This window comes from Phyllobates terribilis, unplaced genomic scaffold (assembly GCF_046119375.1).
Source record: "Phyllobates terribilis strain yellow unplaced genomic scaffold, ASM4611937v1 Scaffold_4__5_contigs__length_816908805, whole genome shotgun sequence".
NCBI classification, from domain to species: Eukaryota; Metazoa; Chordata; class Amphibia; order Anura; family Dendrobatidae; genus Phyllobates; species Phyllobates terribilis.
In genome coordinates this window covers 134,388,050-134,407,008 of record NW_027362764.1, presented here as the reverse complement: position 1 = coordinate 134,407,008, position 18,959 = coordinate 134,388,050, and the positions used below count along the sequence as shown (strand labels likewise).

Sequence of the window (18,959 nt, the reverse complement as noted above, 5' to 3'; positions counted from 1 at the left end):
TCTTCTCATTCTTTGATCGATAGCCTTCATGTATACACAAATATAAAAGGAACGTATGCAGTGTAAGGCTAGTGTAAAACAATTGATTTTCTCCCATCTGAGAAAATTGGTCCGATAATGTTGATCACACTCTGATCAGAGTGTGCTCAGAGTGTGCTCAGAGTGTGCTCAGAGTGTGCTCAGGGTGTGATCAGGGTGTGCTCAGAATGTGATCAGAGTGTGATCAGGGTGTGCTCAGAGTGTGCTCAGGGTGTGCTCAGAGTGTGCTCAGAGTGTGCTCAGAATGTGCTCAGAGTGTGATGAGACTGTGATCAGAGTGTGCTCAGAGTGTGATCAGGGTGTGATCAGGGTGTGATCAAGGTGTGCTCAGAGTGTGATCAGAGTGTTTCATTAGAATGTGATCAGAGTGTGATCAGAGTGTGCTCAGAGTGTGCTCAGAGTGTGCTCAGAGTGTGCTCAGAGTGTGCTCAGAGTGTGCTCAGAGTGTGCTCAGGCACATCAGGGGCTTCCCAAATGCGACATGGCGTCCCCTAATTATTCAAACAAATTTTACATTCAAAAAATCAAATGGCGCTCCTTCCTTTCCGAACCCTGCCGTGCGCCCAAACAGTGGTTTTCCCCCACATATGGGGTGTCGGCGTACTCAGAAGAAATTGCACAACAAATTTTGTGGCCCATTTTTTCTTGTTACCCTTGTGAAAATTAAAAATTTGGGGCCTGAAGTAAAATTTGTGTAAAAAAAAAAAAGTTAAATGTTAATTTTTTCCTTCCACGTTGCTGCAGTTCCTGTGAAGCACGTGAAGGGTTAATAAACTTCTTGAATGTGTTTTGAGCACCTTGAGGGGTTCAGTTTTTAGAATGGTGTCACTTTTGGGTATTTTCTGCCATAAAGACCCCTCAAAGTCACTTCAAATGTGATGTGGTCCCTAAAAAAATGGTTTTGTAAATTTTGTTGGAAAAATTTTAAATCACTGGTCAACTTTTAACCCTTATAACTTCCAAACAAAAGAAAACTTTGGTTCCAAAATTGTGGTGATGTAAAGTAGACATGTGGGAAATGTTATTTATTAACTATTTTGTGTGACTTACCTCTCTGATTTATGGGCATAAAAATTCAAAGTTTGAAAATTGCAAAATTTTCAAAATTGTTGTCAAATTTCCATTTTTTTTCACAAATAAACGCAAGTCATATTGAAGAAATTTTACCACTATCATGAAGTACAATATGTCACGAAAAAACACTCTCAGAATTAGTGGGATCCGTTGAAGCGTTCCAGAGTAATTATCTCATAAAGTGACAGTGGTCTGAATTGTAAATTTGGCCTGGTTATTAAGGCTCCGTCCTTAAGGGGTTAAACAATTTTCCACCTGTGTGAAGTTTTGTGGGCATATGAGTTAGGAAGATGACACTTTTTCACATATGAACTTTAACAATATGTTTGACAGATAGAGCTCATACTTATTTCAGTCTATGGGGTTGTTCACACACCGATGTATTTTAGATGACAGACTAATTCATACCAAAGTACAGAGACATGTGCTATTTTGACCAGGGCCTTGAAGGAGTTCCCAGAGATGCTTAGCACTTGTTGGCCCTTTTGCCTTCACTCTGCGGTCCAGCTCACCACAAACCATCTCGATTGGGTTCAGGTCTGGTGACTGTGGAGGCCAGGTCATCTGGCGTAGCACCCCATCACTCTTCTTCTTGGTCAAATAGCCCTTACACAGCCTGGAGGTGTGTTTGGGGTCATTGTCCTGTTGAAAAATAAATGATGGTCCAACTAAACGCAAACCGGATGGAATAGCATGCCGCTGCAAGATGCTGTGGTAGCCATGCTGGTTCATTATGCCTTCAATTTTGAATAAATCCCCAACAGTGTCACCAGCAAAGTTCCCCCACACCATCACACCTCCTCCTCCATGCTTCACGGTGGGAACCAGGCATGTAGAGTCCATCCGTTCACCTTTTCTGCCTCGCACAAAGACACGGTGGTTGGAACCAAAGATCTCAAATTTGGACTCATCAGACCAAAGCACAGATTTCCACTGGTCTAATGTCCATTCCTTGTGTTCTTTAGCTAGTGATGAGCGAGTATGTTCGGTTAACCCTTTCGCCGAGTATACTTGGCTGAGCACCGAGTATTTATAGAATGCTCGGGCTTTAAATTTTCGTCGCTCCGTGAACATGATTTGCAACTGTTTGACAGATTTAATACATGTGAGGAATGCTGGAAAAACAGGCATTCCTCACATGTATTAAATCTGTCAAACAGTTGCAAATCATGTTCACGGAGCGACGAAAACTTAAAACCTGAGCGCGCTATAAATACTAGGTGCTTGGCCGAGTATACTTGGCGAAAGGGTTAACCGAACATACTCGCTCATCACTAGTTGGAACCAAAGATCTCAAATTTGGACTCATCAGACCAAAGCACAGATTTCCACTGGTCTAATGTCCATTCCTTGTGTTCTTTAGTTCCTTAGCAGTGGTTTCCTAGCAGCTATTTTACCATGAGGGCCTGCTGCACAAAGTCTCCTCTTAACGGTTGTTGTAGAGATGTGTCTGCTGCTAGAACTCTGTGTGGCATTGACCTGGTCTCTAATCCGAGCTGCTGTTAACCTGCGATTTCTGAGGCTGGTGACTCGGATAAACTTATCCTCAGAAGCAGAGGTGACTCTTGGTCTTCCTTTTCTGGGGCGGTCCTCATGTGAGCCGGTTTCTTTGTAGCACTTGATGGTTTTTGCAACTGCACTTGGGGACACTTTCAAAGTTTGCCCAATTTTTCGCACTGACTGACCTTCTTTTCTTAAAGTAATGATGGCCACTCGTTTTTCTTTACTTAGCTGCTTTTTTCTTGCCATAATACAAATTCTAACAGTCTATTCAGTAGGACTATCAGCTGTGTATCCACCAGACTTCTGCACAACACAACTGATGGTCCCAACCCCATTTATAAGGCAAGAAATCCCACTTATTGAACCTGACAGGGCACACCTGTGAAGTGAAAACCATTTCCGGTGACTACCTCTTGAAGCTCATCAAGAGAATGCCAAGAGTGTGCAAAGCAGTCATCAAAGCAAAAGGTGGCTACTTTGAAGAATCTAGAATATAAGACATATTTTCAGTTGTTTCACACTTTTTTGTTAAGTATATAATTCCACATGTGTTAATTCATAGTTTTGATGCCTTCAGTGTGAATGTACAATATTCAAAGGCATGAAAATACAGAAAAATCTTTAAATGAGAAGGTGTGTCCAAACTTTTGGTCTGTACTGTAATTCTGTGTCTCTGTGAAAAAAACAGACAATGCTCGGATGCCATCCATGTGCCATCCACGTGCCATCCATGTGCCGTCTGATTTTTTCATGTTTGTTTGAAGCTTGAGAAACCTTTTTATAAGCAAAAAAAACCTGATGAAACTCTAATAGTAAAAACTGACATTGATAACAATCGTTCCATTTTGTTGCATACGGGAAAAATCACTGAGATCTGATTGAACTCTCTGCGTCTCTGTTACAAGCATGCACAGTGCGGGGCAGAGCCGTCATGGCTATGGCAGATTCTCACAGTATTGTGGGAGCGATGTGACTAGTTCTGCTTGCCCGCCCATTTTAGTATCTGAAAGGAAAAGAGTTATAAGAATCGCAGAATCAGAAAAAGTAGAAAAAGAAACTTGTGCCAACCATGGACCTTACATTAGGCACACAGGACACATGTTATGGAAGTTTTTTAAGGTTAGATGAGTTTGGGCAAAATGTTTGATAATGGAATATCCCTTTAAGTTAGGCAAGTGTTATTTGCAGTCTTAATCAGTTGCTAAATAACGAAGTGCGCTGATGTCATAAATGCAGTGTACTATGATGACGCGCCCCCTGGGCCGTGGGGTACTCTGTGCCGGGCCAGTCGTTGCTAGGGGAGATGTCACAGTGGCGGTGACCCGGTCCGTGACCCAGGGCGGTCAATCCAAAGGGGATATATTTACAGGGGATTTATAGTTTTTATATACAGTTCGTGACGCCACCTGTGGTATGTGGCTAAAGGGAGCTGCCGCTGCGGGGCAGGTCCTCTGGAGCTGGTGTAAGTGCAGCTGAGTTGGTTTAGCTCTCCACAAGTAGAGCTGTTATGGATGTTGCGGTATAGTGCAGAGGGTGATGGCGCAGCAATAACTTCACAGAGACAGTGGGGTGCAGTCCTCAGAGTTTACTCACAGTTGTTAAGTTCCTCAGGTTGCACTGTCCATCTTACAGCCTCCCACGTCGCGCTGCATTCACCAGGCAGGGGTTCAGCAAACTCCCAGGTGTTTCAAGAGTGCCTGACAGGACCCCTTTCTATATGACCTTCTCAGCCGTATTTCTGCGCTGGCCCTCACCCTTCTTGCCCTGCGCCTCGCCAAACAATGTCCCAAGCCGGTATCCTCGGATCTTTCTGGGCAACCTGGAGTTCCCTGGATCCTACGTGGTTACTTTTTGGCGACTTAAGTGCGGAAGTGGCAACTGCACCCTGAAAGTACAGAAGCCTCCGGTTTCCAGTTGAACTTTGTAATTCTCACTGATTAGGGGCCGGTCCCCTCTGCGGCTTGATCCCCCCACTGCCTGGCAGATTCGAGTGTACAGGTGACCTCCAGCACTGCCCGTACCCCTGTGATCCCTTTCATGTTCCTGGAGCCTGTCTCCTGCTCCTCTCCCCTTCTCAGTCTTGGGCCTCTCTCTTAGGCCCTCCTCCCCTCAAACTCCACTGACTGACTGGCTATACAACCAAGATGGTTCCCTCTTTTATATCACTTCTAACAAGTGCTCCCCTGATCTACGTCCTCCACCCACACCCACTACATGGTTCCCCCTACCTTGGTCCCCCCCCACTCCAACCAGGGTCAGGGCTCAGCAGGAAGCGCGACACATCTTGCCCCTCCAGCTGGTCTGGAGTAGTGTAGTGTTGGATGCAGGTGTTAGGGTCCCGGGCAGCACTCTATCCTTACCTGAGAGTGAGATACCACACCTCTGGGTGAGATGCAGTACCTCTGTGGCGACTGAACCCGCAGGGGCGCCACAATGACATAAAGGTGACACCAAAGGTGACAATAGTCCTAGCACAACCGCACTAAGGATTGTACCAGAATGTGAAAGTGAAGAAACCTAGAGGAGCCCATTTCCATTCTTAGTGTACACATTGGCATCATATCAAGTATTGTTCTATTCTCTTTATACTGAGCTGGAAGCCTCTGTAGTGATAACCTTTTGCATTTGTTTTTCTACTCAGTGGGAGATAGACTACAGTATGTTGTTTGTTTCCCTAAGGCCACAATTCTGGATCTGGATTAATGCATCTTGTGTACAATTGGCTATAATTACAGAAATGTCCAAGTATTTCTAATAAAGAAGAATCTAAACACAGGATGATATGGTAGAAGTATGTACTCTCAGCTCTCAATTACCGCACATCACTTTGTGTGGAGTTGCTGTTCAGAGCATTAATATTTCTTAAAGGGAATCTCACAGCAGGTTTTTGCTATTTAATCTGAGGGCAGCATGAGGTAGGGGCTGAGACACTGATTTTAGCGATGTGTCACTTATTAGACTCTGTGCTGTTTTTTCAATACAATGAGTGTTTTATCAGCAAGAGATTATCATGGCCTGGACTACAGCTCAAGTGCTTCCTTGTCCAACTCCGCCCCCACCACTGATTAGAAGTCAACTGTGTACACAGAAAGCTGCTAATCAGGGGTGTGGACGGAGTTAGTTTTCTGAGCTCTGGACTCATGCTACATATGAAACTTCTGCATCCAGTAAAGTAAGTGATACATCTCTGGAATCAGGGTCTCTTTTCCTACATCATGCTGTTCTCAGATGAGGTAGCAAAAACGTGGTGACAGATTCCCTTTTAAAATTGTTTATGATATCCACTGGCGCATGACCAGTGCTGTGTTTGGAGTGGGTAAGAGGAATACTCCTTCTCTGTCTATACATCAGCCATCACAGAAAAAAAGGGGTCTGGGTTAGCTAATAAAATAAGCAGTCAGCTAGTCACTGTGTAAGATCTAAGAACATCAGGAGTAAGATACTTTGCCTTCTTACAATGCGGTACCATAATTAGAAGGCAATGCTGAGAGTTACAATGACATTGCTGTTTTGCTATAGTGTAAAATATTACTTCTGACTTCCATAGGTGGATCTGTCCTGGAACAGCTTTAACAAAGGAGATGTTTTCCTTCTTGATCTTGGCAAAGTGATCATCCAGTGGAACGGGCCAGAAAGCAACAAAACTGAGAGGATAAGGGTAAGGAAATAGGGAGGACAGAGCGTTATATTCAATTGATTTGTAGAGCAAATAATTTATGATTACCACAGGGCTTTTCCATGCTTAGCATTTCCCAAACATGGGTTTATCACCTGAAATTGGGGAAAGTTTTTGCCTTGGATAGCATTAGCAACACATAATTTCATTATTGCCCCATCACAACAGGGATTTTTTAAATTGACTTAAAGATTACTAAATGTACTAAGATATATAAAAAAAATCTCCTAAAGTTGTGAATTGATTCTCGCTTCTTGTCAATTATACAGTATATCTATATTATATATATATTTAGAGAGAAAATGATGGTGGCTCAGTGGTTAGCACACTGATAGGGAATCTAGATTGTGAGCCCTAATGGGGACAGTGATGATAATGTCTGTAAAGCGCTGTGGAATTAATGGCGCTATATAAGTGAGTGAAGTAAATAGAGAGCGATATAGACAGATCTCTCTCCCAAAATATTTCTATTTTGAAAATTGATGGAATTATCAATAGTAATTTACTGACATAATATAAACATCAATTATCATTTTAGATTTATATCATGTAATGATGAAGAGCTGGCAGCTCCAGCAGTAGTTATATTTTTTACATTTTTATTTAAAAGTAGATTTTTGCTGTTTCTGCTTTTAATGCTTATAGATTGAAACATGCTATGGAAGCCTAATGAATTTATCAGTGAAGTGGAAGCATTTCCCAAAAGAGTGTAGGCTTTTAGAACTGCAAACAGGAATAGACACATATGAATATTATGTTTGTTTGTCCAAATACTGGGAAATGTCCACAAAATGGCTACTCTTCGGTATGGTTTTGCGGTGTCACACCAGATTACTAGACTTTACTAGCAAAATTGGAACTTCCGAAAAAAAAGTTGTGCCAAGTTTTGTATGGATGAAATTTATTCACATAATATTGAGTTTAATGTACATGAGAAATGTGTGTCTAGTCAGTTGCGAAATGTCCTACACACATCAAACTATGGAGTTTCTATCTGTAAGTGAAAGCTGACAAATACCATCCCTTTCCAGGCTTGTTCTTTGGCTAAGAGTATAAGAGATGATGAGCGAGGAGGAAGAGCCCAGATTGGCGTCATAGACAATGAACAAGATTCCCCAGACTTGATGCAGATAATGACAGCTGTGCTTGGGGCCAGAACTGGTGAACTGAAGGATGCTGTTCCTGATGAGAAGGCAGATCAACTGCAAAAAGCAAATGTCAGGCTTTACCAGTAAGTCAAAAAGTCCAGTCTGAACTGGAGCCCTAAAGCCTAAGACATTGGCCCCCATTCATCAAAGAAATTTTACCAAAATTCTGGCGTAAATTGTTGCACAACCTGTAGTTGTGCAAAAATTACACGACTTTTGGTGTTTTCATGCCAGTTTCTCAGAGCTTTGCCAAAATAGGTGGGGTGGGGGCATGATGCCATAGCTCATCTGATTCATGAGGGACTGAAGTAAGATTTCCAGTGTGGTGCATGAAGGCACACTCCACTCTTCAGACGCTCCTGAATCATTAAGATGCTTGAATCAAGTGTGTCTGACTCCAACACGCCGGTCTTGATGAATCTTTGCCATTATGCCGTCCTCGGCATATGCAAATGTACCTGACTAGACTGGGGGAGTTTCTTCACTGAGAGCAGCCCGGTGTGCATGCTGTAATCCCGCCCCCCTGGGTGTGATTGACATCCTCCTGATTAGCTGCATCTCCTCTTCTGTGCGTTTTTTATTTCCTAGGCACAGAAGAGAAGACACAGTAAGTCAGGAGAATGCCAATCACGAAGATGGCATAGCACAACTGGCATCTGTCGGCTATGGATCAGGCTCAGTTTCTGAGCCTGCACCATACACCTGCAACCGCACTGTCGTAAGACATGCTATTAAATAAGTGTTGATTGAATTGTCTATACAGTATTTGATCTGTACTGTGTAAATATTTCTTAAATACTATAAGATAATAAGGATTTGGAATTTAAGGAAATTCTTAATATATTAAAGTGCTGAAATAATGCCTGTTTCAGAGCACAATTTAGAGGTTGATAACTTTTACTCTAATCGTATCAACCAAGTATGTCATTTTCACATTTTTACAGCACAAATACATGGTAATACAAGACCCATGCAAATAATAAATAAAAACACAACACACGTAAGATATGGAAAATAATGGCCGTGGTGTTTATCAGGATAACTAAAATTTTAATCGTGAAATATAATAATAAACATATAACTAATTAATAAATATTTTCCAAAAAAACAAACCAATCCACCAAGCAAATACTGGGCGATTTTCTCTCAAGTAAACATCACAGCAAAAAAAAAGAAATTCAAAAATTAGGGAAGGGAGGGCGAGATGTTCTTATCTTCTGATGGGTAGAATGAGATAAACGGCCAAAAAACCCGACTTTTATAGACCAAATCTTCCCGCACTTTTTCCAACTGATAAATCAGGAGCCAGGGAAAAAGGCGCCAATGGATCTAGAAAAAAGCAGTAATCACCTGCTCGTGGGTTACCACAGCTTACCTTCAAACTTATCAACCCATTGAAAACCAGATCACAAGAAAAACCATCATACCAAATAATAACATAAAAAAATGGGGTCTGTGTTATCATGAGCCCCCCTTTCAATTCATTTCATGGGAGTGCTTTCATTAACAGTGCAGACTCAATACCACAAGACACAAAGATTCTAGCAGTGACCTCAGAAATATCTATGATCCATATAAAAAAATGCTCATGGCTCTCCGTATCCACTAACTTGGGAACCAGGATTGCCCATTGGAACTTATTAAAAATATCCTCATTTTAGCCACGTTCACAAGTTCAGGATTTTACATCAGCATTTGGTAAGTATTTTTCCTAAGCATTTGTAAGCCAAAACGATGAGTGGGTGAAAAATGCAGAGGTGGTAACATGTTTCTATTATACTTTTCTTCTGATTGTTCCTCTCCTGGTTTTGGCTTATAAATACTGAGGAAAGATTCTGACCAAATACTGAACATTGCCGATATGTGAAACTTCTCCCGACTATTTTCCATGCAATGAATGCTCAGTAGGCTGGTGGTAAAGTTTGGATTTCTCATTTCCCCAAACCCCTGGCGGCAGTAACATGTGCACTACCTTGGTGGCACTTGGTATACACTACAGTCCGCATCTTTCCTTCTTTGAATGTCTGGTTATAGAAAACAATATATTGTATTGAACCGCACAGAAAATATAGATAAGGAATATTTTAGGTTTACAATGCCTTTAAATATAAATATTTTTTCTTCATTGACCTCTGTTATGGTGTTGCATACCAGACATAATTTCTTTGCTTTTTAATTGCAGTGTTTTTGAAAAAGATGGAGACTTGGTTGTTGAAGAAATTGCAACAAAACCTCTAACTCAGGATCTCCTTCAGCACCAGGTTGGTGGGGTACATGAAAGCTAAGAAATAAAAAAAAATACTGTATATTTCAGCATCTTGCCGCAGCTCCCTTCACGCTTCATTATTGTTAGTATACATCCTTCATTATGGATTTCTTCGTACACCAAATATACATTTAGGGGGAAATTCACCAAAATTGATATTCTATGTGTCATCAGAAAAATTACTTCTTATTTTAATCCGGTTTTTATGTTACATTTTAGCTTTTGCTTTGTTTTTCAATCTCCCATTAAAAAAAATCAGAATTCTTGCAAATTTCTAACACTGGCCACAAAGCCTAATACTAGGCTCATACTCCATTTTAAATTTTCAGTAGTCTTATTATCATTACATCCAGAAAAACAATGATAGATAACACTTATATTCATAATTGATAATGCAGGATCCACTAAAGCAATAGGAGATGATTAGAGATGAGAGAACCCAAACTGTAAAGTTCGGGGTTCGTTCCAGACACCTAGTGTCCAGTGCTGAACTCCGAACACAGACTTCTCCTGGAAGTCCATTTTACAGTTCGGGAGTTCAGGAAGGAGAGAGAGATTTTCTAATTCCAAAGTTTTGTCCCCATTAATTTCTGTGGGGTTCAGGTTCAGGTTCAAGTTCAGGTACAGATCTGGTACCCAAACCAAACTTTGGACTAAAGTTCGGTCGAATCCGATGAACCCAAACTTCCATGGTTCCGCTTATCCCTAGAGATGATCACTGCTCACCCAATTCCCCTCCCTTGACAATGACCTAATGTTACATCAGCACATGCCCCGAAAATACTTGTAATATACTAGTCAATCTGTCAGAGCTAGATGACTGCTGACTATGTCAATGTGGCTGCAGAAAAGAACAGGAAATAAGTTAATATTAGGCCTAGCGGACAATTACAAGATAACAGAATTTTTTAATATAGATAGTGACATAGAAATGAAGAAAACACAGTAAAAAAAAAAATTGCATTCAACATAAAACTTGATTTTAATAAGATCATTTTATGATGACACTCTCCCTTTATTACATTTGGCACATCTTTGGGCTGTTTGATGCACCATAAACCAAAATCTATGCCGGCTCTGAGATTGAGTAGATTTTGGCTATAATTTCTTCCAATTTCTGATGTAAATTAGAGTGAATCTGTAGGGCACTGATTGTCCATGCCCCGCTCCACAAAATCCCTCCTGTATTATAGAAAATTGACAGGATAATGTTAATAAATCTCAAAACGTTGCACATTTTTCTGCTTAAGTATGGGTTGAAAAAAAAAATCTAATGATTACTTTCATGAATTCACCGTTTAATTTCTGTATCACTAAATAGGTGCATAACTCATACGTACAGTTTGCAGCCTAATCCAAGTTCTAGATTTTTCTCTTGTGGGACTGTCTCTCCCTGTAATACATGCTGAATGGCTGAATGTAAGGACTGTGTGTATCTATGACGCGCCCCCTGGGCCGTCGGGTACTCGGCAGCCGGGCCGGTCGGTGCTGGGGATGTCACAATGGCAGTGACCTGGTCCGTGACCCAGGGTGGTCAATTAAAGGAAAGGGTAGAAGGAGAATAAAGTTTTTATATATGTATTGTTCGTGACGCCACCTGTGGTGTACGACTATATGGAGCCTCCGCTGCGGAGCAGATCCTCTGGAGCTTATGGTGACGCAGCAGAGTTGATTCAGCTCTCCACAGGTAGAGCTTAGCTCCAGGGCAGGATGTTGTGATGCTATGAGGTAGGTGTGGTTGGTGCGGTGTAATGCAAGTGATGGCACAGATAATAATTCTAAGACACAGTGGGGTGCAGTCTTTCAGATTTACTCACAGTTGTCCAACTCCAGGTTACGAGCGCCAGGGTAACCTCCCACGCCGTCCTGTGTTCACCAAGGGAGGGGTTCAGCAATCTCCCATGTATTTCAGGAGTACTTAACGGGACCCTGTTCTATCTGCCTTCCTCAGTCGTCTTCCTACGCTGGCTCTCACCTTCCTGCCTCGTGCCTCGCAACCAGTGTCCCAAGCCGGTAGCATCGGATTTTGGCGGGCAACGTGCAGTCCCCTGAATCCTATGCAGTCACCTTTTTCATGATATAGTTGCGGTAGTGAGCAGCTGCACCCTGAAAGTACAGTAGCCTCTGGTTCCTAGCTGAGCCTTGTAGTTCTCCACTAGTTAGGGGCTGGTCCCCTTTGTGGCCTGATCCCTCCACGTTCTTGTAGATTCGGGCGCACGGGTGACTTCCTCACTCGCCGTGCCCCTGGGATCCCCTTGTTCCTGGAGCCTTCCCTCTGCTCCCGTCCTCTTCCAACCTGTCCTCCTGGGCCTCTCTGTCTAGGCCCGCTCCTCTCTTCCTGAGCAGAGCTCCTACAGAGCTCCTGCTCCCACTCCTTCTCCTCTCAGACTGGACTCCTCTATCTGACTGAACTCTCTCTCCCAAGATGTTTCCCCTTTTTATACTCCTACTCAAAGTGCTCCCCTGTCCTTCTTCCTCCACCCACACCCACTACATGGTTCTCCCTCTCTCGGTTCCCCCCACTTCCAAACAGGGACAGGGCTTGGCATAAGCCAGTGCATCTTGCCCCGCCTGCTTGTCTGGAATGGTGTAGTGTTGAATGCAGGTGGGTGGGTCCCGGGCAGTACTCCCTCCTTACCTGAAAGTGGGGTACCACACCTCTGGGTGAGATGCAGTACCTCTGTGGCCACTGAACCCGCAGGGGCGCCACATATCCACGGTACTGCTATCTTCACTTTCTGTAGTATACACTATCCTCCTTGTCTATAGCCTGTTTTCCCTCACCTCAAAGATAAGGCCCATTTAGCAAGCGATAATCAGGAAACATGCTTTCTTTGGAACGCTTGTACAAATAGAAGTGTGGTCGGCTGGTTTAAACAGGCCATTAATTTTCCACCTATCAGCTTTCATGTTGCTGATCCATGGTTGTTTAGAAGCCACAGTCGACCCATATTCTCCCGTCTCTCCATTGCAGATCAACATTATCTATAATTTCCTCCCTCCTGCTATCTTTAAAACTGAGAGAAGGGAGGTTTAAGCAAAGAGATGTCAGAAGCAGAAGAAGCTCTGATGGATGTGTATCTGTTTTGCAGAGCACTCAGCTAGATAAAAGACTGACAGACTTCTGCAGCATCAAAATGATACAAAATGTTCAATGGAGACTATTTAGGAAGTTGCTTAACTTTGCATTTTGAAAACAAATAAACAAAAATCTATAATTCCGTGCAACAGTGGAAATAGCCTTTAATAATCCCCTGAAGGTAATGATTACTGTAGCTGACACTGACTTTACTAAATTAATAATAGAAAGTTAGAGACACAGCCAAATGTGGGGTTTCTCCAGCATTCAGATGACACTTGCAAGAGGTTTTGACTTGTGTCCTTCCCTGATGCAGGACTGTCACATCCTAGATCAAGGAGGAGTAAAGATTTTTGTCTGGAGGGGGAAAGAATCCAGTCCGGAAGAGAAGAAAGCAGCTTTCAGTCGAGCAGTGGTAAGTGCAATAATCACATTACACAATATTAACACAGTATAAATATAGAAATCTTCTTGCCTCAAGGCAGAAAAGTTTTTTAATACATAATCAAACAGTAAAGTACAGTAAGCGTATATTCACATGCAGCATTTTATCAGCGTCTTTTTAAATAAGAAGCTTCATTTTACAGTACCAGCAAAAATTTTGAGATGTCAGAAAACTCATGAACATACCATTTTTTTTTTGTGTCTGAACTTGAGAACTGCAGCGTTTTTTTAAATCTGCAGCATGTCAATTTTTTCAGCATTTTTGCAGCATTTTTTCACCCATAGAAAGCAATGAGAAAGTTTAAAAATGCTGCAAAAAACGTAACAAACAAGTTTTGCAGCGTTTTTTACTACATTTTTGGTGTATAAATCCAACTTAATACAACATGTACTGTGAACAAAACATACATGTAATCAGCATCAAAAAAGCCCAGCTACAAAATGCAGCAAAAACAAATAAAAAATGGCCCTGTGAATGCAGCATTTTTACTGCCAAGAGAGCAGGTTTTGGCTGAAAAAAAAAACAAGGCAAAAATGGTGTAAAGATAGCCTAATAGTTGGTGGGCTGATGCTGTAGGGACCTCTCGATGGTAGAGATCTCATGCAAACTCTCATTCTTTTTTTTGTTTCTCATAGTAGTTATTTGCAAACTTAACTGTGTGAATTAGGGGTGTACAACTGCGGTTTGGGGGCCACATGCTGTCTATGACATGTATCATCCATGTTAAAGAGAAGAGGAGTGGTGTGCAGTGTGGAAGCCGGCCTGTGTAATGGTGCTTTGTCTGGCCATCTTTGGTTTTCCTATTTTCCTATATTATACTATAACTATGCCATAAATATCTCAGGTGGTAATGACTCTTTACGTTTTACTGAATTGCAGTATTATGTGGAAGCTATATGGAAGTAATATTTGTATTTATTGATTATGCTTGCTTCTATGGTGCCAACATATTTCTCACTTGTGACTCACTTTCCCCATAGCGGCTCACATATGTATGCACTTTAGGTGGACTATTTGGATATTTCACATATTTCGGTACTATATGGCAGTATGGTACCAATTTATGGCTCTTAACACTTAGCTGCTGATTATTATTATTATTATTATTATTATTGCCCTATCTTAAGCCAGACGTCAATATCATCTGGGTTTAATGGTGGTTCTTTCTCAATATGTTTCCATCTATTGATAGTTTTCCATTTATTTCCCTGGTAAGTCTTAGAGCTTCTGATTGCTGTTTTTAAGTGATCTTAATATTTTTTTTTACTATGCCTTGTTTGTAGGGTTTCATACAGGGCAAAGGATATCCAGCTACAACTAATGTAGAGGTAATCAATGACGGAGCTGAGTCAACCATGTTTAAACAGCTTTTCCAGAATTGGAAAGATTTTGGAGAGACGCAAGGACTTGGAAAAATACACAATGTGGGCAAGATTGGTAAGATGTCCTTTACCTTTATCTGGTATTGAAGAATATGATATACGAGATGGTTAACAGCAATGATGGTCAATGGGTCTAAGCTCCACCATTCAATTCCATCGACCATAGGATCTGTTAAATGCGTTCAGATTAGATCATTGGTGAGAATCTGAGCATGTATGAGGAAAAACAAACCCTAGTTATCGGACTAAAAATTCAGTCAGTGAAATATCTGCCTATTTCTGATAAAGGTACGAGGAATCATTTGCAAAATAATTTGCACTCTTTAGGTTGTGAGCTTTAATAAAAACTCGTTTCTCTTTAGCTAAGGTGGATCAAGTGAAATTTGACATTAATCAGCTGTATGCCAGACCTGACCTAGCAGCAGAACAGCGGATGGTGGATGATGCTTCAGGGAAGGTGGAGGTGAGCAGATAATGTTTTCCACAGACTACACGAGCATCAAAGAAACAGTTTTTCTCTCTGGTGGCCTCTGTCTGTATAGCCAAAAATGCTTTCAGACATTTCCCTGATAAATCTATTGACTTTTATGAGCCAAACAGAGTCTAACTATAAAACTTTGGACTCCGTTTGACCTCTTTTGTGTGGTGTCCAACTTTTTAGCTGACCCCAATGACATGATGATATTCACTTCCATCTATACAACCCTTATTATTAGAGATGAGCTGATCTGACAAAAATTTGCTTTGAATTCCCCTGTGTATTCTCTGCTGATTAAATGTTCCCTAGAAAGATGCCAGAACATAATAAACAGAAGATGTAAAAATTAAGAAAATGCTTATACCAACCTCTCCAGCTGCTCCCTGTCCGCTGTCCAGTCCTCTGTGCCTGTCGTGTCCCATCTACAGCCCAGTGTTAACTCTAAGCAGAGTCTTCCGACCATGAGCAGGCCCCAGAATTACCTACGTATGTGCAGTCACGCTTCAGGGTTTGTGCCAGAAAGTCGTGACCTGATGTTCCCTGTAGGCCGAGACATCTGGTCATGAGTAGACCCCGGAGCACGCATAGTGGACTCCAGAGCCTGATCTGGCCTACAGTGAACACCGAGTGTTTAATGCGGTGCAATAGAGACATGGAGGACCGGACAGAATACAGGGGGAGGAGGGGGGGCAGAGAGGTGATCAGTGAGTATGTTTTTGTTTTCTTTTTTACCTTTCTGCCAGCCCTCCACTGTTCAGCACCATGGCAGCCTCAGCTGGCTGCCATTTTTCTGAATTTGCATAGAGCAGAATACAAAAAATCTACAGATTTTTGTACAATTCTAATTTATTTCAAATAAATTTGCCCATCTCTACGTCTTATTGTACATTACACACTATAGATATGTATGGGATGATGGAACACACAATACCACACTGTGCTCATTTTTACATGTGACATTTTTAAAGACATTATACATCTTTATAGCTAATTTTTTTTTTGTTCCCCTGAATCTAAAACTGAAAAAAATAACAATCATTCTAATACACAATAATGTTTTGTCCCACTTCTCTGAATCAGCCTGATTCTATGACTATAGTCAGCTGACAAACCCTATGTAGTCTGTTCCTTTAGTTATTAGATAAATGGCAATATGATTGACAGTAGAATTGATGCTTCTAAGGTTCTTCTTTTGATTAGCCGGCCTGGCGCAACGTCATCGGCATGACGTGCATGTGACATTGGCTAATTAAAAGAAGAGCCGGAGATGGTGTCACTCCCATCCAGTGACCACCGATTACTGATGTGGCCGATGGACAGAGCCCTGCGAATTGATTCACACCAACTCTAATTGCCAGTTCAGATGACACAGGGTTTTGTTGTCTGTTTCCATGTAAACATATAGGCATGGATAAGAGCGATACAGAAAAATTACTTCGAATTTTTAACGAGATTGTTCGGGACTTTAACATTAATGGGCTATTCTAAGGATAGGTCCATCAATATCTGATTGGTCGGGGAGCGACACCCAGGAAACCCATCGATCAGCTGTTCCTGATGCCAGCAGTGGCCGAAGGTTGCGTTACTGTACAGCTCCATCAGCGTTACTGTGGTCGCGGCCAGGTACTCTGCAACTGAGCAGTTCTGACCGCTGCTTGCATCAGGAACAGGTGATCGTCAGGGGTGCCAGGTGTCCCACCCCTGCTGATCTGACAATGATGACCTATCCTAAGGATAGAAGTAAGGGGCAGACCTAGCACCACACTAAATTTTAATTATATATTCGTGCCAATGTCCCCATAAATGCAAGCGGGCATGAGGAAAAGAAAAAAGGAGGATTGGGACACATCCAAGGCACCAAATACAATTAATAATTAGATATAAAGACACTAATGTACAAATATATGCAAAATTTTATTATTCTCAAGACACAGTACATAGGACATGATTAAAAAACACACACAGGACACAGGTCCTCCCAAAGACAGAAAGTTATCCATTATCATTTTTTCTCCATAAACTCCATAAAATTCATAAACTTAAAATTCACTTATAGGGAACAATTCACATAAATGATCATTCTGTAAGCAGATTTAGTTTTTGTAAACTCTTTTCATAGATTTGGAGAATCGAAAATCTGGAGCTGCAAGCAGTTGATCCAAAAATATATGGGAGATTCTATGGAGGAGATTGTTATCTGGTGCTATACACATACATCAAATCAGGGAAACCAAATTATCTGCTGTACATGTGGCTGGTAAGTGACGATGGGCCAGGGAAATAATTTCTGGATGAACATATGCATTTAAACTTTTTTATTTTTTTTGAAGAAGACCAGTCAGTTCTTAAATTCCCTTAAAATTAGCATCTTTTTCTTAGGACTTTGGATTTTGCTTTTCCTTTTCTTATTCCTGGAAATGTATAAATAAATTGACAACTCAGTGTAATTACTCCACTGTCAAAGAGTTGTGCTGCTTTACATTTTTTGTTAATTTTTTCATACAAATAGCCGGATTTTTGCATTTGTGCCAATGTTTTACAGTTTTGCTCTAAATTCTTCTAAGTAGCGACTATTTTGAATTGTATTTTCAACCTCTTGATGTTTTTTCTCTGTTCGCCATTGTAGTTGTGGTTATTGTAATCCAGATGTTTGCGACAGAGTAATTATTTACAACTTTTTAAAAAGTTGCACAATTTTTGTGTCCAGTATCTCCCTGGAATGATTTTATTTTTGTACTCCAGAAATTTTTGCTCAAATGTTAGAATTGCATGTCACATGTTAATGGATCAAGTGACTTTTGGCACTAAATAGGTGCAAAAAGGTGAAAGATAAAAATAAAGAATATTTTTGATTATGAGCAAAATTCATGAACCCTTGTGCGCCATTTTCAAGAATTTTACGGAAAAAACGACAATGAATACAACAAGACAAAAAAGAAAAGTGTCTAAAAGAAAAATCTAATCATGAATCAAGCCCTTTGTTGTTTTTTCCCAGAGGAATGATGGAGAGACGGCACAACACAAAGTTGCTAGAAAAGATTCTCCAGAATTGTTGCTTTTTAAGAAATTCAAGTATTTACTAAATCAGACATGCGGATTCTTTAGATCTTCTTTAAAGAGTCGTGCCATGCTAATAACTTACAGTATCCCCTAAAAATTGTATAGGGAATAATGTTTTGAACACTGTGGTTCCATCCACTGGGACCCCCAGTACTTGGCTATCTCTGGCAGAAAATGCATAGAGCTGATGGGACCACAGGAGATCAATGAATTATCCCCTATCAAATCAATACAGGGTAACTTATTAACTTGGTGCAACACCTTTAATGCTCATCTAACCACATTGTTGATTTATAGTTTAATTTGCCGATATGATCATACATTTTAATGCTAGATGTCTTTTATTTAGAATATTAATATTTTGTATGATACTGGCAGGGCCGCCATGCCACACAAGATGAGATCACAGCATGTGCCTATCATGCTGTAGAGCTGGACCGCAAATACCAGGATCAGCCAGTACAAATACGGGTGACCATGGGAAAAGAGCCAAAACACTTCCAGGCCATGTTTAAAGGAAAGATGATTATCTATGAGGTAATATTGTCCTATGTTGTGTATTCTATCCATCTCTGTAGTAGCTGCTTTGAGGACTATCAATGTCCTACTTTCAAGGGGAGGTCTGAGAATGGTTAAAGGACCACTCCAGTAGTTTATTTTTATTACACCTTCTGTTAGCCCTCAGTTATATGTGAACAGTGCATGCATTAAATTACTGTCCGGTTGCTGTCTTCTGCCGTTTCCAGCTCTGCTCCAGCCCTCTACTATAGCATTTATCCACAGCTCTGGCTTGCCCACTTTCCACAGAG

The 18,959-nt window shown here is 41.1% G+C and overlaps 1 protein-coding gene across 2 annotated transcripts in view; it reads left to right on the top strand.

Moving 5' to 3' along the window:
- The window catches only part of VILL (villin like), a 156,912-nt gene that overhangs the window by 126,557 nt on the left and 11,396 nt on the right, over window positions 1–18,959 (top strand). For both annotated transcript variants that reach the window (XM_073677775.1, XM_073677773.1), the window contains exons 6-13: window positions 6,164–6,274; window positions 7,324–7,523; window positions 9,623–9,701; window positions 13,102–13,200; window positions 14,514–14,667; window positions 14,975–15,075; window positions 17,210–17,347; window positions 18,529–18,687. In XM_073677775.1, the coding sequence (XP_073533876.1) occupies window positions 6,164–6,274; window positions 7,324–7,523; window positions 9,623–9,701; window positions 13,102–13,200; window positions 14,514–14,667; window positions 14,975–15,075; window positions 17,210–17,347; window positions 18,529–18,687 (1,041 nt within the window). The remainder of the gene's footprint in view (window positions 1–6,163; window positions 6,275–7,323; window positions 7,524–9,622; window positions 9,702–13,101; window positions 13,201–14,513; window positions 14,668–14,974; window positions 15,076–17,209; window positions 17,348–18,528; window positions 18,688–18,959) is intronic.